The sequence below is a fragment of the Dama dama genome, chromosome 20, assembly GCF_033118175.1.
Source record: "Dama dama isolate Ldn47 chromosome 20, ASM3311817v1, whole genome shotgun sequence".
Lineage (NCBI taxonomy): Eukaryota > Metazoa > Chordata > Mammalia > Artiodactyla > Cervidae > Dama > Dama dama.
This window is the reverse complement of record NC_083700.1, coordinates 17,115,786-17,139,875: the sequence shown is the minus strand read 5'-3', so window position 1 is coordinate 17,139,875 and position 24,090 is coordinate 17,115,786. Positions and strand designations below refer to the sequence as shown.

The window sequence follows — 24,090 nt, the reverse complement described above, 5'->3', positions numbered from 1 at the left end:
GTGAAGAGGCTCTGGGACCAAAGCCTGTGATGAGAGGGGACAAGAAGGGACAAGAGGGTGATGCAGAGGGTCACAGTGGGCCTGGCCAGCCCAGCTCACAGGGGGCAGCCTGCCAAGACCCTGGACCCCTTATGATGCACAAGCCAGGGACTCAGGCCAGCCTCCCAGTCTTAAAGAGACTCAGCTTGGTCTTCTATGGACCAAGGGAAGAATCAATCTACCCGTCTGCCCCCTGGGCTTGTTGTTCATTCATTTGGTTCCACTTATCGAATCCCTGCCGTGTGCCGGGTACTCTTGGCTGTGGCACAGAGCAGAGAATCCCAGTCAGTCCCCACCATCACGGACCTGTGGTCAGAGCAGACACAGGTGAGAAACAGTGTCCGGGTCAGAGCAGACACAGGTGAGAAACAGTGTCCGGGTCAGAACCCAGCCAACTTCTAGAAGGGGCACCTTGCCCGGGGAGTGGGGGCAGCCAGAAAGCTTCCTGGAGGAGGTAAAAACCTAAAAGTCAAAGGGGTGAAGTCAGGCAGGCAAGAGGTCTGACGATATACATGACAACACTCCAAAAAATACACAGCACTAGACAAGATGAGAGGTGACATCGTCATCACCAAGGGGGCTGCTAATGCATCATCCTCTCAGCTTTCTGTCTTTGAAGGGTAGTCTGACAAGGACTCGTGGTGTTCGGACTGAGCAGCCCTGGCCCCTCTTTCCTCCTTCCCTTTCAGCCGTCCAGGTGCAGGCAGGTCGGTGGGAAGCCAGGCACCGTCCTCTGGACACAGTCCCCATTTCCAGTCTCCCTCATGTGCAGCCATCTGTCCGGGTAGTGTTTGTTGGCATAGGGCAAGAAATGGACGTGAGCTCAGCAGAGGAAGCCACTATCCAGAACATTCCAGTCAAATCCTAAGGTTCTGAAGGAGCTCATGTCCTCAGACCAAGCAGGCTGAGGGGCTATCCAGGGGCTTCAGGATCCCCAATCTATCTGTTCAGCTCTAAAGGAGGACCTTGGCCACTGGCCCATCCATGAGCCCCAGTGAAGGCCATTCAAACCCATCAGTCAACCAGCTAGAGACACCATTAGGAAATGTCTGTCAGGGGCTCGCAAGGACAGGGATCCCAGCCCCACCAGGGTGAGGCAGCTCCCTTCTCCCCTGGAAGACAGACAGACAATCCTTTCTCTCCTCTTTAATGCCCCTGAAATGCTCCAGGCCAACTTTATCCCAGACATACACAGGACTCTGCTCCTGGTGAATACACTGCTTAGTTAAAATTTCATCTCCCTGTGAGAGGTTCCCAGCCCTCTGTGGCCACCTGATTCACACACACGCCTCACACCTCAAAGCTTATCAGCCTGGGTCCCAGTGGATCAAAGTCTAGGACAAGCAGCTTCCAAAGTCAGGGACCTGGTCTCAGTTAGTTCTGGATCCTCCATGCCTGACATTCAGTAGTCCTCACCTAACAGATAAGATGTGACTTGAGCCCAATTTCTTCTATAAGAAGGGAGAGTAAGGGCACAGAGCAAGACTCAGCCTGAACCTTCAGTCCATTCCCTGAAGGGAAGACACTCCTACCTACCTCATTTAGCAGTGGACCCCTAAAGCATCAGAATTCCCAGTGACTCAGTGGTAAAGAATCTGCCTGACAATACCAGAGTCACAGGAGGTTCGGGTTCGATCCCTGGGCCGGGAAGATTCCCTGGAGAAGGAAATAGCAATCAGCTCCAATATTCCTGCCTGGAAAATCCCATGGACAGAGGAGCCTGGTGGGCTACAGTCCGTGGAGTCACAGAGTCGGACATGACTGAGTGAGCACACACAGGCCCAAAGCATATGAACCAGTGACACCTCCTGTGTTCCAGATGCCCACATCCCTGTGACAGCAGGTTTCACGTGCCCAGGAGGGTACTCCAACCTACGGGACCATCGTGCCAGGGCATGTGAGCCTTTCTGTAACATGAGCTGTCTCTTGAAAATAATTTATGTCCTACAATTTGAAGTAATCTCCCTGTAAGCTGAGAACTCTATGGCTACTTCATAAAAATATCCACATTTACACATAACTTAAAAGTCTCCCCTTTTATTGGTCTCTTGTGTTTCAGATTCATGAGGTTGAAGACCTGTATCTTGTCACTGTTGTTCTGTTTCTGTCAGACCTGAAACAGACTAGAAGGCTCTGGGGGCCAACAGCAGATTGTGATCCGACTGCTGCTTTTTACGCTGAATATGGCCAATAATCACAGGCTGAAATTAATGATCTCTAAAGTTCCCAGCCGCACTGGATGATGAGAAATCTGCCACTGCCTGTGTCCTATGCTAGGCTCACAGCAGTCCCCCCATTTTAATTTGACAAACATTAACTGAGTCCCGCTACGTGCCAGGCACTGTCCTGCAGCTTCCTGCCCCTGTAGCTTCACTGAGGACACCAAGGCTCGGCTCCACACCTCCAGATGTACGTGTGCACTTTCCACCCGCTCCATCCCCCACCCCGTCCCCCCAGGCCCTAAGCCAGGGCACTTCCTCCCTGGGGCACCCAGACCAGAACCTGGCTGCTGGGTATTTCCTCTCCCTCTCCACTGGCTCCTTCCTGAGAGCTGACAGACGCATGCCGTCTCTCCAGGTCACATGCGCAGACCAACAGCTCTCCCTCCTCCCTGTGTCCTCCCCAGCTGCCACTCTGCCAGACTTCTCAGAAGACTGACCAGTATTCAGTGTCTCCACTGTCTCACCTCCTACTTGGTCCTCCCTTCCCCTTCCCCTGCCCGTGACTGCCACTCCCAGTGACAGGGCTGATAAAGGGCACAATGACCTTCCCACAGAAAATGCAAAGGACCAGTGTAGTCCCCAACTCCTTGACCCCTTGTGACAAAACTGACCCTTCTTTCCCTGTCCCGGCTTCCTGACTCCCTCCCCTGGGGTCTCCTCTGACCTCCCTGACTGTTTCCTTCTCCTTTGTGGGTTTATCTGCCTCCTCCCACTTCTCACTCGATGACGTCCTTCTGGGGGTCTGTCCCCCTCCTCCTCTCATCCCACTGCCCCCTTCCCACCAGGCCTATCCTCTTTATCACTATCCTGGAGGCAGCTGGATGCCCACCCTCCCCCCCACCTCAACATGGACATGTCCCAAACTGACCTGGTCATCATTTCCCACCTCAACCTCTTTCTGTGGTTTCAACCATAATGAATGGCACTCCCAACCACTGAGTTACCCAAGAAACGGCTGGACTCCTCATTTTCCACAGATAGTTCCTCCAACCTAACAGGTGAGCAAGCCTGGTCAATTCTACTTGCTCAGCATCTCTTAGGCACAGTCTCTCCTGTCCCAGCTCTTGTCTTGCCCTGACTCAGGGTGTCACCATCCCTCATTTCGACCGTGGAAACATGCTTCCAATTAGGCTCTCTGCCTCTGAAATTGGCCCTTGCAACATTTGCCATGCTGCAGCAAAAATGCAAATCTGATCATCTGTTTCCCTAACTTAAACCCCTTCCATGGTGCTCCCTGCTGCCCACAGGACAGTTCTAAAACCCTTCAGCAAGACAGATGAGTTCCCGCTGGTACTGCCATGCTCCCGAGTGGACCCGCCCCACTGCCCAGAACATTGTCCTCGAGGCATTCTGAATGTACTCTGCAGTTTCCCGTCTCAGACACTCTGGATATTTTGAGACCTCTGCCTGGGATATCCTCTCCATTGCTGTCAGCCCTGCAAACACATCCTCATTGAAGCTAAGATGTTTTGCACATATTATCTAATTTGATCTGTACAATAACCCTGTGGTGGATATTGTTAGTATCATTTTCCAGAAAGGAAATAGACTAAGGGAGAGTCAGTAGCTTCCTAAAGGCTACCATACATACTGCAGTGTGACAAAGAACATGATTTGAACCCACGTTGAACTACTAAGAAATCTGTGTTCTCAGCCTCCTGCTATCCTGCCTCTCAGGATGTCACTAAAGACATTAATTAGGGCCATGGATTCACTCAACAGTGACAACTCCTTGCAGAAGCAAAAGTGATTTGAAGGTTTCCAGCACAGAGAACTGGGTGCCTGTCTCAGGATCTGCCCAGAGTAGGCCCTCGTTAGGTATACACTGAATGAATGAACAGCTAGATGGATAAGAAGGGAAGAGGAGGGAGGATACAGGGGAGCGATAAAGCATTCGGTGTTTCACTAGTCAGAATGGCCATCATCAAAAAGTCTACAAATAATAAATGCTGGAGACAGTGTGGAGAAAAGGGAAACCTCCCACACTGTTGGTGGGAATGTAAATTGGTGCAGCCACTATGGAAAACAGAAAGGAGGTTCCTTCGAAAACTAAAAATAGAGTTGCCATATGATCCAGCAATTCTACTCCTGGGCATCTATCCAGAAAAGATGAAAACTAATTCAAAAAGATATGTGCACCCCAATGTTCACAGTGGCACTATTCACAATAGCCAAGACATGGGAGCAACCTAAGTGTCCGTTAACAAATGAATGGATAAAGAAGATATTGTATTATGTATATACACAATGGAATACTAATTAGCCATTAAAAAGAACGAAATAATGCCATTGCAGCAACATAGATGGACCCAGAGATTATCATACTAAGTGAAGTAAGTCAGAAAGATAAAGACAAATAAAATACAATATCACTTACATGTGGAATCTAAAATATGACACAAATGAACTTATGGGAGGCTAGTGGTAAAGAATCCGCCTGCCAATGCAGCAGATGCAAGAGACGCAGCTTCCATCCCTGGGTCAGGAAGACCCCATGGAGTAGGAAATGGCAACCCACTCCAGTGTTCTTGCCTGGAAAACCTCCTCCTGGACAGAGGAGCCTAGCAGGTTATAGTCAGTGGGGTCACAAAGAATTGAACATGACTGAGGACAGTAAAAAAAAGGAGAACTTATTTATAAAACAAAAACAGACTCACAGACATAGAAAACAAATGTATGCTTATCAAAGGGGGAATAAATTAGGAGTTTGGAATTAACAGATACACACCACTACATATAAAATAGACAATAAAGACCTACTGTATAGCTATATAGGGAAATATATTCAATATCCTGTTATAAATCACAGTGGAAAAGAATCTTAAAAAGAATATATATATACAGCTGAATCACTTTGCAGAAATTAACACAATATTGTAAATCAACTATACTTCAAATGAAAGAAAAAAGAAAGAGAGAGAAAGGGAGGGAGGGAAGAATTCCGAGCTTTACGACCAGTCGAGTCAGGGACATGCCAGTGGCCCCTAAAATGTGATTGTGCAATGGGGGGAGAGGAGGCTGGCAGCCAATCTGGGAGGTGCAGGTGATCACCAAACCACACGAATAAATGGACTCCCCACAGGAGAGTGCGGTTTTCAAAGTTTTGATGCACAACACAAAACCCAGTGTATTTTGCTTTTCATTTCTTTTTGGGACACATTAGCCTGAGGAGAACAGACGCCTGGGTCTTTAAGCCCCTGTGCTCCAAGACATCATCCTCAGATGATAGGGGCTGCCTCATGGGAAACTTAGGGGCCTCTTTTCCTTGCCCCCGAACAGAGTCTGGCTGAGTGGACGTTCCAGAGAGGCCCGTTTCCTCTCAGTTGGAGGGCCAGACTTTCTAAACTCACAATGCCCAGTCAGGAACAGCCTCCCCCAAGAGGCCATGACTCCCTGTGACAGGCTGGCCCACAGAGGGGGAGCCTCCTGCACCGGTGAGGGGTACACGCCATCGTCTCTAAGAACCTTCCAAGCCTCAGTGCAGGACTTGAAGCCAGAGCTTGGTTGAGAGGTTCCCAATAATGTTTCAGAATCCTTCTTTCTCAAAAACGCAAGTTGTGCATATAACAAAGAGGAATCCTATTCCAGAAAGCACTCCTGGTCTTGTGTGTGTGCTGGGCGGGCGCCAGGGGCCTGGGTGTGAGCAACTGGGGCAGGGCTGGGGGGAGGTGGAAACACGGCCATCCGGTTCCTGCTACAATTGAGCCAAGTGGCCAGCAACTGGTGTGGATAAGGAAGTGGCAAGCATATCGTTGACACAAGCCCCTGACCTCACCCACCCTGTCCCTGCCCTGCTTCTCAACAGATGAGCAGCGGCTGGCCTCTCCCTACAGAAGAGGTTATCCAAGCAGCCCCTCTGGATAAGCAGTCATGCCTGGGATTACCCTCCCTCCACTCACTCTCAGGAGGCACATCCCCCAGCTGGCTGGCACTAGACCTTAATCAGAGAATTACAGAATTGGGGTGTGGCGGGCTTAGGATCCCCAGTGAACAGATGTGGAAACTGAGGCCCAAGACCACAGGGCTAAGTAATGGTCAAAACGACTTTGGAAATCAGACATCTCGAATACAACACCCTTTCATTCAAAACATCCCCTGCAGACACCGGCTCTCTGTCACACGCTGTTGGTCCCTGGAAATACACAGATTCACAACATCATTGTCCCTGAGGCTGGGGAAAAGGACACAGAACAGAAAACTACAATATGGTCAGGTGAGTACGTATGAAGGCCCTGCTGTCTGGGCTCAAACCATTCCAAATTCTCTCTGGCAAAAGAAGGTCCCACTAGAACTTTCCAGAAGAAAGAACTTCACTGGACAGGTAAGAGGCACAGAGGGAGCCACGTTCTGGTGACAACCCACGTGTTGGTAGGCCAGTAGGATGACGGACTAGGTGGTGGGAGCTGAGCGTGCAGGCAGGGTAGAGAGGAAATTCAACCACTTACCAGCACCAGGTGGTCCTGACAGTGACCATCTGGTGGGCACAGCTTGTAAGATGAGGCCCAGCTGGGAGCAGTGGGACAGAGGTCACAGGAAAGGGACCCACCCTCTTACAAGTTCAGCAAGGTGGATGGTATGACTTCCATACTTCACATGGGGAAACCAAGGCCCAGAGAAGTTGTTATAAGGTGTTCTTGGCCCAAGGGCATTCAGGCGTCTAAGCCAGGATTCAATGCCTTCACTGATTTCACTTCATTGCTCTTAACTTTGAGTGTCAGGCCAAGACAAATAACCAACATAGCATCCTCTGGTGCCCATAATGAGGGCGAAGCAGAGACTAGCTGTGAGGTGAGAAAGGACAGTGAGCCCAGCCAGGTGCTGGCCCCACCACCTGGCCAGAACTGACATCACAACCGCAGCTGGGTGGGGTCAGAGCTAAGGCTGCCAGCCCTGGGGATGGCAGGGCAGTACCCCAAGAGAATCAGAGAAGGGACACCTGGCTCTTCTAGTTCCAAGGCCTGGAGTAGAAATAGCAGCAGTCAAGCCGAGTGGACCCACTGTGTGGGTGTGAGGCTGAGACCAGCTCCTTTCCCCCCTCCCCGAGCCTGGATCACAGCTGAGCTTCACTACTCTGCCTTTTTCTCTGGCCTGTGTGACCCCTCTGCACAGGTCAAGGTGATATAGTGTAGTATAGATGCCTCCAGATGAGGGTGCAGGGGCTCAGAGGAACTAAGGAAACACCTGGGTCCCACAGCTGGTTTGGGGTGGGGTGAACCTGGCCGGGAGCCCTGACTGTGACTCCCGGGCTTGTCTCCCATTCCTGCCCATTTCTCCTGCCTGTACTCCTGGCTTCTTCCTGGGGTTAGAGCCCACCCGCCTTGTCCAGGTTGGACCCCACAAAGGAACCCGCTGGGTGGTGTCTGGGACTCTCAGCCTTCACAGCACAAGCTCTGTCCCTGCACCTGTGACCCCTCCGGAGACTAACAAGTCCCCACCTTCTCAATGAGTGTCCTCTGGTCATCAACAGAGTGGAGCCAAGGTGGCCTGGAGACAAGGCTCCCTCCCCCGGGCCAGCTGCAGTGGCCCCCGACACGCAACGGGAGAGCAGACCACCCTCCCAGGAGCAGAAGATGTTCACCCATCTCTGCCTGTGCAGCCACTCAGTCCAGAAATGCTGGGTGACAAGAGGTACGATATTTGAAGTGTTTTAAAGTTCACAGAGCCCTCTCATACACTACCCATTCATCCTTACAACAACTCATAAACAGTGGAATAAAAAGCCCCATGTTCCAGACAAAGAAAAGTTCACACGTTCCAGTCCAGAGAGGTGACAGGGCTGGCCAGAGACCTGCTGTGAGAAGAGGTCATGGCCGAGTCTCGGCCCCAGCTTTCCCAACTCTGAGTTCTGGTCTTTGTCAATTTCTCGCCTGCTGCCCAGATGTAGATCTATCTGTGCTCCTCCAGCCAAAGGACAGGGTTATATTCAGATGTGCATGCAAGTGAGAAAAAACATCTGGATACCATAGAACCACCACCCAGGGCCCCAGCACAACAGGTCAGCCCGAAGGGCCTGGTGACGCGGGAGACCCATTGTCAGGAGAAGATGCCTCCGACCTGCTCACTCCTGCCTGCCCTTCCCAGCCCAGGTCAAACCGTCCTCCTTATAGCAGCCAAACTGGAGCACACCCCAGAGGCCAGGCCAATATTTCTCTGGGTACCAAGTGACTCCTGGCAGCAAGAAACAGAGGCCTCCTCGACCACAGAAGATTCTATTCTATCTAGAAAATGACTCCTTCCTGCACAGTCCAGGAAGCTGTAAACTCACCATCAGACCCCTAGTGTTATCTGGTGCAGTGTCTGTGTTTGTGTGTGTGTACACACAGGCACATGCATGCAAGGGCATAGGAGGAAGGTCTGCTTCACCTGGGAGATTCAATGGCTCACACTCAGAAAAGATCCAGCAAGAGATAGAAAGAGCAAAGTCAGTCCTACAGTAAAGCAGTGCAGAATGAAGACTCTGAGCAGGACTGTCCCCAAAACATGAAGCCATGTTTGCCTCTGGGATAATCACAATGGTTCTAAAGCCCCAGAGCAGCGTCACCATTACCTCTCCCATGAGGGCCCAAATCAAAAGAGAAGAGCCACAATCTCGCATACTGTCTGGTGAGATTCCCCAGCTAGTTCCTGAGGGGGCGGGGGGCAGGCTCAGCCTCGAGCAGAGGAACGACCCCGGCATGAAGGGATGTGGGCAAGGGCACCTACCTGGACTTCACGTGTGTGATAGGCGATGATCAAACCCAAAAGGATGATGGTAGACAGACTGATAAGGCATTTCAGGGCCAACGAAAACATGGAATCCTGCAGGAGAAATGGAAAGAGAGGATTAGAAAAAATCCAGGACAGAACATTTCACTCTGAGGCTACATAAAGTGGTGAGGGGCAGTGATAACAAAGGAAAGACTGTCACCAGCACCTCCCAGGAGCAGGATACAGCACAAAGGTAACCAGATCCCCGAAAGCACCTTGGGCTGGGCCCTGGGCTGGCTCAGTCTCCGCAGCTGCCCTCTGAGCCTCTGTTTTCTAGGGTTAAATCATATTTGCATTCCTGGGATGAACTCTGCTTGGGCATGATGTATTATGTTTGTTATACATGGCTAGATCCAGTTTGCTGATGTGTTGTTTAGAATTTTTGCCTTCATGCTCATAAGTCATATGAACATAATTCTTCTCTGTGCTGCTATTATCTGGTTTGGACATCAATACTGTGCCAGCTTCGGCCTCTCTTTCCTCTTAACAAACCTGAACCAGAGGATTCCAAGGTCCCTTCCATCCTGACAATGCAGAGTTCTTTCAGGAATGAATGAGAACGTCCTGGTGGTGGCTCTCCCGTTTTAGGCCGAGGGTGCAGAAGGAAGAGAGGGCAGTGGAAGAATTCCTGGAGAGGGAAGGGGCCGAGCACAGGAGTGCAGCGAGGTTCCTGGGCAGGAGAAGGGCCCTGGGGGTCCCTTCAGCTGAGGCTGGGGGAGGCACGTGGGTCATGTGGCCTCTGCTGCAGTCCTCCAGCCTCAGGGCAGCTTAGGGGACCCACATGGTTAGCGGCAAGCGCTCCAGACCGGCCCACTGGATCCAACCCCGGACACAGCCACTTACTAGCCATGTGATCTCGGGCTGCTCTCTCTGCCTCTGCACTCAGGGGCTTCCGGCATCAGATGGGGATAATAGCAGTACCTACCTCTCAGGGCTGCTGTGAAAGATAAAGGCACTCTATGAGAGTGAAGGCAGGAGGAGAAGGGGATGACAGAGGATGAGATGGTTGGATGGCATCACCAAATCAATGGACATGAGCTTGAGCAAATTCCAGGAGACGGTGAAGGACAGGGAAGCCTGGCATGCTGCAAATCCATGGGGTCGCAGAGTCAGACACGACTGAGCAACTGAATAACAATATGTAAGGTGCCTAGCCCGGTACCCGGCCCTGTGAGGTCATTTACCTCACCTTCTCTGCAGGGCTGGTACCTCCTGGGCATTTGGAAGCCAGGGAGCAGAGGTGGTTCCCAGTCCCGGAGGAAGGCGGCAACACAGCCCTGAACAAAGGTAGCAGAGAGCCAGCAGTACTTCCAAGCTCGGTGTTGTAGCCCCATGCATCCTGAGAGACGCCGGCCACATGAGAAACAGTCCCTGTGCTCCAGAATCATAAAATGCCTGGTGTCTACAAAGCAACTTACTGTTTTCAAGGTGGTTTCACATCTTGTTCTCATCCATCCTCAGGACAGCCCTTGGTCTTTCACCCAACTGTATAGATGCTACAGGTGAAGGCTCAGAGGGGCGAATGGCTTGGGCCAGGGTTCAAAGCCAAGGCTTCTGACTCACCGCCCACAAGTGCTCAGCCCACTCTTTGGTAGGAAACAATAAAAATGTGAGAAGTGTCCATTTACACAGACCCAAATGACAACTTAAGATAATAATGGAAAGTGTCTCAAAGGTGCGTGAGTGCATCCTAAGTCACTTCAGTCATGTTTGATTCCTTGCGACACTATAGACTGTATAGCCCCCCAGGCTCCTCGGTCCATGGGATTCTCCAGGCAAGAATACTGGAGTGTGTCCCCATCTCCTCCTCCAGGTCTCAAAGGTGGGATATAATTAATTACCACGTGCTACCTCCAGGAGAGAGGGGGGAGACATCACTGTCCAAGAAAACAAGCTTTCGGAGACAGAGGGAGGGGTACCTGAGATCTCCAGCATTAGAGGGGGAGGGGTCCAATATGGGGCAGCCACTGCAGTCAGTGGAGGGCTTGGATTTGAGCCCAGGATTCCCAGATGCCCAAGTTTGTGTTCTCAACCACCCTTTGCATGCTGAGATGGAAAGAGAGCAGCTCTCCCTGGTGTCTGCCAATCTACCATTCATCTATCTGATACAGTTCTGGGGCCCACTTAGTGCTGGGAACCCAAGGGAGAACCCATGCCAGAGCTCATTATTTCATGACAATTTCAACCACTTCTCATTTCTTGAGCACCTGCTAGGTGTCCAACAGTGTGCTAGACACTACAGGATATTTACAGAGATCCCCTGCCTACCAGAAGCTTCCAAACTGGCTTATACACAGACCCCAACTTTCTATACTATGTAGGACCATCCAGCTGCAGGGAAAGATGTCCATTTTGCTCTTCGCAGATGATGGTCTAATTATAAGCCACTTTTCATTCAGCCTCTTGTATGTTCTATACTTAATGAAGAGCAGCCTGCAATCATTTACTCAGCACACAGGCACAGAGATATCTCGAGGAGTACTATGCCGTTCCAATTAAGGGCCCAGGACAAAACAGAACACAATTTCAACCCTTTGGAAGGTTCCAATCTTTGAAAGCACTATTGGGTGCCTGAAACACCATCCAAACCACAAGACCTAGTGGGGCTGAAGAGCAGGTGGTGAATTCAGGGACACTCAGACTTTGAGGATAAGGCCACTTCCCCTTCAGAAATCAACTGGGAACAGATCATAATGTTTTCGAGCCAGAAATGACCATCACTTTCTTCTCAAAGGGGTCTGAAGACATCTGGGGAGCATCACACCTCCCCAGGGAAGGATTTGGGATCAGCTGCATATTTCAAACTCTAATTAATTTCTTTTGGCAGAAATTAACCGAAATCAGAATCCAAGTCTATTTCCATCATTTTTAGAGGAAGAAATAAAGGGAAAGAGGCCAGATGCTGTCTCCTCTCCTTTGAGCCTCTTCCTTTTGTTCTAAAACTCAAAGCCTTTACGTAAAAGGCAACTCCACCTTCTTCTTGGTTTTGGCCAGTGAAACCTCGTTGGCCAGCTCCAGCCCCATGAGGGGATGAATGTGCACTGGATCAGCGGGAATGAGCGCTACTTTACAGATTTCTTTGCAGTCTCTAGCACATGTCAATAAAAAATAAACCATCAACAATTTTTAATAGCCAAAAATATGTCAAAGAAGTCAGCTGGACTAGAAATGTTTTCTATTTGTTAAAATGCTGAATTATCTTTTCTTTGCTGTCTGATCTCCAAATAAGCTTGAAATTGATATGGTTCTTTGGACGATGGCAGCCATCAGGGCTGGCTAGCTGCCACATGCCATAAAGAGATAAAAAAAAAAAAAAAAAAGGAGGGGGCCAAAAACTAAGGCAAAGTCCATGGATAAGGAGCTAGAAGGTCCCCTTCCAGTAGCTCAGGCCTGGCAGCTTGTGCTGGGCATGTGGAAGATTCCTCTCACGGAGGCGAAATAACTCTGGAAGCAAACCCAAGCACCTGTAGGGCTTTGAGGGCCTGCGGGACGGGGCTGAGTTGATCATAGTACTCCCTCCCAGCCCGATAAGTCCGTTTGGCCCTTAGATGGCAGTGAGTGGGGGCCAAATAGGTGTGTGTACATACATACACAAGCCCTGTGATTACCCCAACTGATCAACCCTTCTCCCCTGCAACTCAGAACTTTTAAACAATAGAGGAATAATCCTTAATACACAAGAATGCTTACAAATCATATCTCAACAGATGAGAGTTGTTTTTTCAAAGCCATTTATTCCTAAATGCTCCCAAATATTAGAGTGGGTAAGCAAATTGGAGACTAGCCAGTGATTGAACACTATGTTCTCACTTAAAGCCACTTTTGTAGGGAATATTTGAAGACGTCAGGAAAGGTTCATGATTCAATATCAAGTGATAAATCCAGACCCCAAACTATGTATATATTTCCAATTATTTTTAATGTAAAAATGACTGAAAATATATAGTATGATTCTATTAAGTGTCAGGGTACTCAACTGTATTACCTCTGATGCTCTGAGTACAACAGGTGCTTAATGAGTGCTTCTTGAAACTTTTTAATAATAGTGCTTTTATCTTGACCTAATGTTTATTAAGTGTCAACTACATACCAGGTCCCAGACTATGCCTTCTTCACAAATTACTTTGCATCCTTACCCTACAGATGAGGTCATAATGTCTCCATTTTACTGATTAAAAAGAAAACTGAGGGACTTCCCTGATGGTGCAATGGATATGAATCTGCCTGCCAATGCAGGGGACATAAATTGGATCCCTGGTCCAGGAAGATTCTACATGCTGTGGAGCAACTAAGCCTATGCTTAGTTGAACCTATCTGCCACAACTACTGAAGCCCACACGCCTAGAGCCCAGGCTCTGCAATTATAGAGGCCACGGCAGTGAGAAGCCCCAGGATTGCAACAAAGAGTAGACTCTGCTCTCTACCACTAGAGAAATCCCACATGCAGCAACAAAGACCTAATACAACCAAAAATATAAATAATTTTTGTAAACTGAGAGTCATAGAGACAATGTGACTTCTCCAAGGTCATACAACTAGCCCAGATTTCAACTAGCCCAGATTTTAGCTATACATCAGATTTTTCTAAATACCATGCTCCCCCCATGCCTTCAAAATGAACTAGACTCCCATGTGAGATGCTGAGTTTGTGTCATCCTAGTAGAGGCTGGCTACAGCCATCAGGGTGCTGTAGAGGGGATTCCTAGCAGGGAAGGAGGGTGAACTACATTCCTACAAGATGCCCCCATCTGCGTGGTCCCTGTTCTGCTCCAAGACAAGAACCAGCCCTTCACAGATCTATGACTTCTCATTGATGACAACAATCTGTTGTAAAGCACTGCTGTAGGGGCCTGCCATGCATGGTGGGCATCGTCAACCCCCTTTTACAGAGGAGGAAACTGAGACTTTGAGAAGTCACCTAATTTGTCCAAAGATATGGCCAAAAATGGAGGCAGGACTTATTCCAGATCATCTGCCTTCAGGTCCCGTGCTCTGTCCATGCATCAACACCCCACCTGCCCTGCTGGTCAGACCTTTCCAGCCTCCAGTTTCTGCAGTGAACCTTCTCAGAACTGCTCCAGCCCTTCCTCCCCTGAGGCTGTGCGGAGTGTGATGGAGTGTGTTCCTGGCTCCTGAGCCAGCCGTATAAACTGTTCTCCCCGCCTGCCTTGTAACTTCCAAAGACAAGCCAGAATTGTAATGATTACGGTAGATCTTCCCAGAGACTTTCAAGTCCTAAATGTGTTTTATTGTTGGAACATTTGAAAATAACAGAAAACCATACTTGCAAGCAGAGTCCTGGAAGGGCACTGAAAACAAGTGAAATGTGTCAGGTAACAAACGTAGAGGTGCCTTCCCCCAGGAATGAGTACGCATATGTACACATGAGGCCTATGCATGATCTCTGTTACTGGCTGGAATCCCCAAAGGGGAAGAGGCGAAACCATCTAAAGTTTGTATCTCCTGAATTAAGATCTACATTTTATGCATTCGATTTGGGAAATAATTGATTTAGAACTCTTTTCTGCTTAATAAGGTCAACTTTTCCTTCAATTTCATGGAGAAGCTCCAAAACTGATTAACATTTCAGCATCAGCTTAATACTGTGGCCCTAAAATGGCTGTCCTAATTGGACACTCTTGCTAATTAATACTATGCAAATTAAAATCCAGCCCCTCGTCCACTGGCTGGGAAGACTGTATTCTTGGTTGATGTTCTCTGCTGAGACTCGGCTTCTTTCCTCAACCTGGTGCTTTCATGCCAGAATCAAACCCCTGACTTCCTTCTTCCTCTGCTTTTCTCCTGCCTCCTCATGATCTCTTATTCTCATTCACCCTCCACACCTTTCACTCTAATGCTCATCTCTTAGCTCAGGCTCATCATCCCGGGTTAAGCCGCCTCATTTAAATACACCCCTGGCTCTTCCTGGCATCTGCAGAGTGACTGCCCCGCCTGGTTCCCACCAGAATCTGATTTTGGTCACTCATGGCCCAGAGTGGAATCACTCAGACCCTCTGCATCCTTGGATGTCTAAATTTAGAATAAGGAAAACAGGCAAAGCTGCATGATGGGATGGGAAGGTGGACCCTGGGGGCCTCAGAGGGCACTTGGGCCTCTGACAGGCCTGAGAAGAGAGAAGTGCCAAGAACCCAGGGTGCTTCATAACCAAGAAGTCTTGAGCTGGGCCCTGGGCTTGCCATCAGAGGACCCAGGAGGTCTCAGCCACCTCCGTGATAAATGCCTGGCTTTGGACAGGCTGCATCACTCTTCTAGACCTCAATACCCCCCAGTAAAATGAGACTCTTGGACCAAATAGTCCCTGAAGCCTACTGGCTGATGGCACTGGCCATGAAATGTACGTAGGTCACAGGGACACTCCCAACATTTTTTCCTTTTTTCCCCTTTTCTCAAGCATTGCTATACATGATAAAATTGTGACTGTGAAACAGTCAGCAACAAAACTCACTCATGCCAACTTCTCCTCAAATAGAACAGGATGGCTAACAAAGAAAATTACCATTGTCTTTTTCTAAATAACATGGGATTGAAACCAAAAAGCCAGAATTCAAGTCATATCTCTGCTGCTCACTATGTGCCACTGGACCAGTCACTTAATCTCTCTCTGTTTCCTTCTCTGCAAGCCAGATCTAACAGGATCAACTCTCATTAGTATTGGAGAATACAGCAAAATAATGCATATGAAAAAACTCATTCTTTCTTCACAGAAAGAAAAGCTCACATTCTCTTGTAGCCAAGCACCATTTCTCTCACTACACAGACGTCAATGCGGGGAAAGTCAGCTGTGTCTCAGTTGTGGGTCAGGGAGGGGCTGCAGAATACCCCTCCAATATCATCAGCATTTGAGGTTTGCAACAATATACAAAGATGCCCCCCCCACCCCCCAGGCCTTTCAGAAAGACAGCTTTGGTGCAGCGGGGCAAACATTCATTCACTCATTCATTCACATTATAAATATTTATGGAGCACTTAACTATGCCCAGGCCCCGTGCTGGGTACTTGCAAAACCCATTCAGCCCCGGGCTGCTGAGGCTGAAACCACCTGACAGATGACGGGCAGGTGCATAGGGCCTGGAAGAGATGGGCAGAAGACCCATGCTGAGACAGAAGACATACAAGTGGCTCCTTACATCCTGAATGTGAGGTGAGGATTACAGACTAACCAGAGACCAAAGGAGGCTTCAGAGAGTGCCTTCTCCCCAAAGATGCTTTTTTCTGAGCATGCAGGCTCTCTGTGCAGACAAGGAGAGCAAGAGGCCATTTCCTGCTGGAAGCCCACCAGGGCTAAGCATCAGCCTGGGTAGTGGAGACCAAGCTGCAGGCACCTTCCCACCTTCCTGAGCCCTCTGTGTAGGTGAGTATGCGTCTTTACCAGGTCCCAGGGGCTGTCGCTCACCACCAAGATGGAAGCCCCAGAAGGGTAGTATTTTTCAATTTCATTTGTCCACTTCTACATCCTGGTGCCTCGGACATTGTCCTACACACAGTAGGTCAATAAGTATTAGTTGAAACTCGAATATTTGAATGAAGGGGGGAATATTTTGAGATGTGTCAAGCAGGTAGACACTTCCATCCTGAGCTTCCAAATACATGAAAACTAATAAACAATCAAAATAACAGCCATAGGATTTCCCTGGTGGTCCAGTGGTTAAGACCATGCTTCCACTGCAGGGGGCACAGGTTCAATTCTTGATCAGGGCACTAAGATCCCGTATGCCTGACAGAACAGCCGAAACACAAATAAATAAAAAACATAATGGCCCCAAACTGGAACATTTCAAATGTCTATCAATCAGAGAACATATCAAACATCTATCAATCAGAGAACATTTCAGATGTCTATCAATCGGAGACACATAAACAAACTGGGATCTCCATACAATTGAACATCATTCTGTAGTTAACTATTTACATGTAAAAAATTAAAGTGACAGCCAGCATCTACTGTGTGCTTAGCATGGCCAGGCACTGGTGTGATGGCTTTAGATCTCAGGACAATCCCAGGGAGGCTCTGTCGCTTGCCCACCATCCCCAAGTGAAGATGAAGTGACGATCAGATTCTAACCCGGGCCGAAGCCAGACCTCAAGGTCTGGGCTCTCTCCACCCAGAGAGTCTTATGACATATAGGATGCCCACCGATCATCAGAACATCACCCTTTCCAGCCCAGCCTTCCCAGGCAGGACTAATCCCCAACCTCACGGCTCTCTGAGGCGGCCCCAGTCATGTCACCATTAAACCTCGGTCACTTACTACCATGACAGAATATGAGCAACCTGAGGTCAGGTCCGGGGGTCTGCATCATCGTTGTAAGTGCAGCCCAGACCAGGCCTGCAGTGGGGAGTCAGGCAGAAAACTCTTGTGCAAAGAAGGACCCCAAAGGCCTCAAAATAAAACTCGTAAAGTCAGGTTGGCCTGGGGCGTTTCTCTGTAGCCCTCCGAGTTGTCACTCCCAGAAGGAAATGAAATCTGATAGCTGAGGGACACCGTGCAGCTAATACAAGGGCATTGGGTCTGAGCAGACGGTGGCCTGGTAATGGTTACTGAAGCCAGCACGATGACCGGGACACCAATTAAGAGGAAACCATCCTCTCCAAGCCTCGGCTCTCCTGCCGTGCAATGCCCCGAGAAAGGACAAAAAGGTCATTTGGAAGACCACACTACCAAAATATCAAGTCAGATGGGTCATCCCTAGGGCCACAAACATAATTCCAATTAAGGAGATGGTTTCCTTTATAAGGTCTGAGCAGAGGGGAACTGGCATATCATGAATTCTCTACTGCATGCCTACTTATAATTTATTTTCCTGCCCCACTTACAATATTGGCAAAGGTTCCATGCAATTCAATCAAAATTTTTATTACATACTTGCCATGTGCCAGGCACTGTGCTAAGTGTGGGACATCAAAATACACATAATGAGGTCTCTCTTAGGGCAGTTTGGGGCTGGTTGCTCCTGAAATAGTCAAGAACTGACCTATTAGGACTTCCAACAGGAAGTAAGCACTTTACAAAAGTTTGTTGGGTGAATGAATGTTGAAAGGTTAGACTTTTGAGCTCAATACCAAGGCAGAATGAAACCGGGAGTTGGGGGGTGGCATTGAGTCTCCTCACCTGATCAGAGAGAATTCAGGGGGGAAGGGTGCCCACCAGGCACCAACAGCACAGAGGGACCTTGATCTCCACCCCAGAACAATTGAATCAAACCTCTGCAGGTGAAGCCTGGACACTGACATTTCAAAGAACATTTCAGTGATGCAAATGTGCAGGCCAGAGATGAGAACTGCTCCTCCAGGGGCACAAGAAAGAAGCCCAGAAGGCTGGGGCTCCCATCACTGTCTTGAGGAAATGCTGTGGAACAATCATATGCATAAGCAGTGGCATTCCTTAGAGTTAAAAGGAAATGTAAACGCCATCTAGTTAAATGGCTCGTGACTCTCCTAAACAGCTCATGAATCTCCATAAGATTCCTGGCATATGGTCATTCAGTCTCTGCTTGATTGCCTCCAGGGACGGGGAACTCACTTCCTATCAAGGCAATCTATTCTATGTTGGAAAGGCTCTGACTTTTTCACAGACCTGGCTTCAGCTTTCTGAGGTGCTTAGCCCCCAGTAAAGCTAAACAAACAAATGCCTCTGTAAAGCCTCACTCTGATCTTGGTATCATATGTGCCTATGCAAAAGTCCTCAAAAAGCAAGCCCCTCCCCAAGACAAATACCAATAAAAATACAAGTACCAGACCTGGAGGCACCCCTGGAAATCAACTTGTCCCCACCTTCATTCTGCATGAGGACACTGAGGCCCAGTGAGGCCAGCTCAGCCCCTATCAAACACCAGCCTGTGTTGAAACAAAGCTTAGAAGCTGGTTTAGGCGCTCCCAGGCTTAGGCTCACAAGGTAGCTATCCCTGCTACCCGCCCCGTTTCTGAAGATACAAGAGCTCTAAACTTATCTGTCTTCCAAAAGCCTGGATTCCTACCCTGGAAGTCACCTCCAAACCTCTCAGCTAGCCACTTTATTTCCTTCTCCAATAAACAATCTGCTCCTGATTACCTTTCATCCTCCTGTGCTTGTGGAATGTGCATGCTCTTGGCCAGTCAGCAATTACATCACTCTTATGGTGTCAGAAAGCCCCATACAACCTTCTCCAGCTTTGATGAATGCACACCTGTCACTACGCATCTCATTCGAAGGTCCCAATCCCTGCCTTCATCTCAGGAGAAGCACACACTGAAGGTCTCTTGTCCTAGTCCCAACATGCATCCTGGCAGCCTGGGGGTCCCCCGTTACAGAGAACCACTTAAGCTTACTTCACCCCCACAGCTGTGGCAGAGCCCTACCAGAAAGCTGCTTGGTTTGCCATCACTGTGAGAGGGGCTTCTCCTTGCAAATATCCAGTGCTACCCTCACCAAGACCATCAACCCCATAGTTCCTCCAGGTGGCAGGGGACCCCTTTTCTTAATGTTCTAGAAAGTTGGAGACAAATAACTGCTTTCTGGATGGCTTGCTTTGAAGTCATTTTTTCCCCTCTTATTAAAACCTATGTGGCTCCCAAACCAAGAAAACAACAGGAATCACCTTGCTCTGCAGAAGGTTCTGTGTGCACACTGGATTCCCAGTGAGAACCAAACCAGACCAGGCCAGGTCTGACCCAGGCCTGGGCTTCTCTCTCTCCATCCAGCCCCAGGAGATGCACCAGACTCCTGGAGTCTCTGCAAGAGCTGTGGTCAACCAGTTTACCCAATGAACTGGGTAAACTGAACCTCTTCAGATGGGTAGTCTTTGAAATAAGAATTCCTACCACCTGACAGCCACAGACTACCCCCACCCTTCATCTCTCAGCTTCATCACCCCCCACAATTCTCTTCCATCTTTTCACCCTTCAGCCCCTGGCTCTGTCTGCACCAGAGGCTGCTGCAGCAGCAGAAGCAACACCATGATCCCAGCAACACCTTCCAACCTCATCAGAGGTTTCCACAGCACAATTCTCTGCCTACTCCCAGCCTGGTACCCAGATGCAAGCCCACTTCAATCCCCACACGCAGCACAGCCAACCCCTGAGCCTGGCAATGTTTGGGCCAAGTGAAAATTTTAAGATGCCCAGAAATCACATATGGTGAGAAAAACAACCGCCTGGCAGGCTGCACAGACATCTCTGAAGGCTGGAGCTTCCCGGATAAGGAACAGCCCTGTCCTGTGTTTCCCCTGCCACATTTCCAGGCTTCCCGGAGCAGCAGCCCAAGGACAGCATCATCCTCCTTCCACTTCCACACCCAGGCTCTTGCCAATAAACGTGAGACAGCAAGTCCTCCACTCAACGCACAGACTCAGTGGGAAGGGGCCCCCTCAGCGGTCTAGTCTAACCACCCCACTTTATAGGCAAGGAAATGGGGGCCCAGCGAGGGGCTCTGCCCCCAGTCAAGACCCCACACCAGGTAACAGGAAAGGCTTATCTTGCCCTAAGTCTTCTGAGGGCTGGGCTGGTATTTTTGCCACGTCCCCATCCTGCCTGCCCATCAGCCACACACCCCTACAAGGGGTGGGACCCCTCTCTGATTCCTCTCCCACCCCTCTGCACATACTCAGTTCATGTTTGGGGAAGGGACATTTCTTCTATGGCTCATTCAAGGGTAAATCAGGAGAAATAATAATCACCTAGTCCAGGTTCTCTATCTTCTTGCTTAAAACTCGAAAAGCTTAAACATAAATAAAGGGAAATGGTCTGGAAAAATAACCAGTTGGCATGGAACAATTGGCATTTCAGAACTGCATAAGAAGTGGAAATACTGTTTTTTCAGAAATTCAGCACAGCCATGAGTTGTTAACTCCTAGGCGCTTGGCACAGGCTTTTCAATTGTTTAGATGTGATGGACGATGTTGATAGAAGTGGTGGAGACCAAACACGGACTATTAATAGGCCGGATGTGGCATTTTTATCACTCTTTCTCACTCACTAGCTCTCCGGCACCAAACTGTTGCCAACCTGCCTACCTTTGGCTCTGAGCTGCCATCAATTCCAGTAACAGGGCACCCCAGGAGCCGTAACTCCTGCTCATGTCCGAGCAAGCTTATCCTTGAGCCTAAATGGCCAAAGCAGCCAGCCAACATGGGCCGCTCGTGTGTTCAGAACTTCCAGGGAATCACAAGGCCTGAGCCTTCCTTGGATGCAGCCCCCACCCCACACAGTGGATACAGGAAATAATCACAGCTTAGGGGAGTCAGAAAACTCTCAATTCCCTCCTGTATTTCTCTTATCCACCTCCTCCCTGCAAGAGCTGGAAGCAGCCCTGATTTCAAGGCTGGAGTACATCTACTCTACCTGGTCCAAGTCAGAACTGCTTCAAGGTAGAAGGATCCTCATGGTGCCCTAAAGCACAGGTCCCCCACCTCCAGGATCTAGTGCCTGATGATCTGAGGTGGAGCTGATGTAATAATAGAAGTAAAGTGCACAGTAAATGTAGTGTGCTTGAGTCATCCCGAAACCATCCCCCTACCCCTGGTCCATGGAAAAAACTGTCTTCCATGAAACTGGTCCCTAGTGCTGAAAAGGTTGGGGACTGCTGCTGTAAAGCGTACTGCTCCTGGGAATTCTCTCCAGATTCTGACTCTGCACGGATTTACTGAGTACCAATGGCATGTCAGTCTCTGAGGCCACAGGTTTTCACACAGGGTCTCACCTAATCCTTATGACAAGGAATTATTGTTCCCATTCGAAAAAAGAGGAAACTGGGGCCCACAACAATCACACAAATAGCTGAGATCATGTGATTAATGAGGGGCAGAGTCTTCTGATTCTGAGCTCAGGACTGGAGAAGACCCAAGCAAAGTCCCTGTTGGCATCTGCGCCCTGCATGCCCCATGGGTGTGGTCACTCGACTCTTCTGAAGCCCAAGCTGCAGGGTCTCTCCCTCTGCGCACCATGTGTTTCCCCAGCCCCAGAGCTTCCTGATCCTGGCCAGCTGTCCTCTACCCGCATGTGCTCAGCCACCGAGCAGGCCAGGCCAAAGACCCCAACTGGACTGGTTTAGCTCCAGCCCCATCTTTGTGCTCAGTCAGTCATGCCCAACTCTCTGCGACCCCCATGAACTATAGTCCACCAGGCACCTCTGTCCGTGGGATTTTCCAGGCAAGAACACTCGAGCACGTTCATTCTATCTTTGATATCCATTAAATGAGTAAAAAACCCTTTCTTCCTTCCACAGTTATTGTGAAGACCAAATAGTGACTTTGGAAATGCTCTACCACCTAACAGTTCCCGAAGCTCCAAACTGTCTGTGCACACAGTGACCATATATATATATATATATATATATATATATATATATATGCAGGTTTTCTCTGGGGAGACCAGTTTATGCCTATTGTCTGGCATAGTTATTGATATGAACAGCAATTATTAATGTCATGCTCTCAAAAACATCCCTATTTAGTGAATCACATGATTACATACGTAGCACTTCCTGCCATAGGGTCTCAGAGAATTGGGGGCCCCTCCCTGCCATCCTGCTCCCATGTCTCCTAGCCACCCCCCCCCCCCACCTTGTCCAGTGGCAGCGGTTGGGCTCAGTGCTGCCATTAGCAGACCCTTGGCCAGGGTCCCTGCTCCCAGGCTCATGGACTGGCATCATTTTTCTAGATCAAAGCAATTATTAGTAGATAGTTTTCAGCAGGGCAGTGTCAGTGTCACAGTGCATGGATTAACTGCAATTATATGTCACTCTTCTCAGGTCTATTCTATCAATTACGGACAATCTCAGTCATGTGCCTAGCTGCCTTAACCCTCTGTGGCTTGAATTACTAGCACAGAAGAGGCTACAACCATGCAGAAGGCTGAATATCAGAATATATTTGCTATTGAATCATTGTGTCATGGGTGTCAGTTTAGGGCTTCCCAATTTACAAAGCACGTTCTTGCAGTTTCTTACTGGATCTCCGGGAGATAGGGAGAGTCACTCCCATTTCACAGATGGGAAAACCGAGGCTCAGAGTATTTAAGCAATTACCCAAGGTCACCCAGCTAGGAAGCCCAATTCTCCTACTAATAACCTTGTGTTGCCAAAACACTGTTTTGTTTAGCAATCAATGAGCGTGACCTGCACTGGAGCCCTCCAGAATGTGACCCTGGGGCTTCAGTAGTCTGACCTGGCCTCACACTGAGGCGTTCAGGACAGCCTCTGCAGGCAGCTGGAGGCAGGCCTGCCAAGGAGCCTGTCCAACGAATCACATGCTGCAGGCCCACTCTGCAGACTCACACTGTACCTGGAGCAATTCAAGTGACCTTACCATCAGAAAGAAAAAGAAATGCCAAGAAAAAAATGTCCACACCAGAAAAATATACAAATATGGAGACCCAGAACCTTCCTTCTTCCACTAGTCAGCGGAGGGAGTTGCTGGAAGTAACCTCTTGCTAGCAGGGGAATGGCAGGACACCCACAGGCCTCAGACACCTAAGGGTATCTCAGTGTTGAGATGGGAGAAGCCAGACAAACACTGCCTTCTACTTCCAGGGTGTTTATTTGTGCTCCTTCCTGTATCTACTCTGCCTTGCACTGGTTACAGCATGCTAGTTCAATGATCTCTAAGACCCCCCAGTGCAAAGCCCCATTTTACAGATAGGGGAACTGAGGCACCAAGCTGGAAGTGCCTGCCTATGACCCAGCTTGCCAGCGCCGAGCTGAGAGGGAGCAGAGCGGGGCGGGGCAGGGCGGTTTCCCCCTTGCTGGGCTCTTGCTGCCCATGGCCATGAGCTGCCTCAAGGAACTGGAGGGCCGTCTGCAGCGTCTCTCTCGTGGGAGAGTTTGCTGCTTCCTTTCTTCCATCTCTCTCTCTCCTCTGCCCTCATCTCACTCTCTGCACTCACATTTCTTTCCTCTTGCATGACTTCTGTTTCCCTGTTTTCCACAAACAGGGTTAAGACTGTCGGCTAGAGTTCTCGGTCTGCACGGAACTCATTGTGCTGGAGCCCCTAGGCTCTCACTGCATGGTCACTCCAGACTCCGGGCTGCTTCACGGCAGGGTCTGGGTCCTATTTGTCTCTCTGTCCTCATTACTTCACACAGGGCCT

At 49.3% G+C, this 24,090-nt stretch overlaps 1 protein-coding gene across 3 annotated transcripts in view; it reads right to left on the bottom strand.

Annotated features, from left to right (window-relative positions):
• Positions 1–24,090, bottom strand: part of KCNN3 (potassium calcium-activated channel subfamily N member 3) — a 170,756-nt gene that overhangs the window by 116,221 nt on the left and 30,445 nt on the right. For all 3 annotated transcript variants that reach the window (XM_061120695.1, XM_061120696.1, XM_061120698.1), the window contains exon 2: positions 8,964–9,059. In XM_061120695.1, coding sequence (XP_060976678.1) covers positions 8,964–9,059 — 96 coding nt within the window. The remainder of the gene's footprint in view (positions 1–8,963; positions 9,060–24,090) is intronic.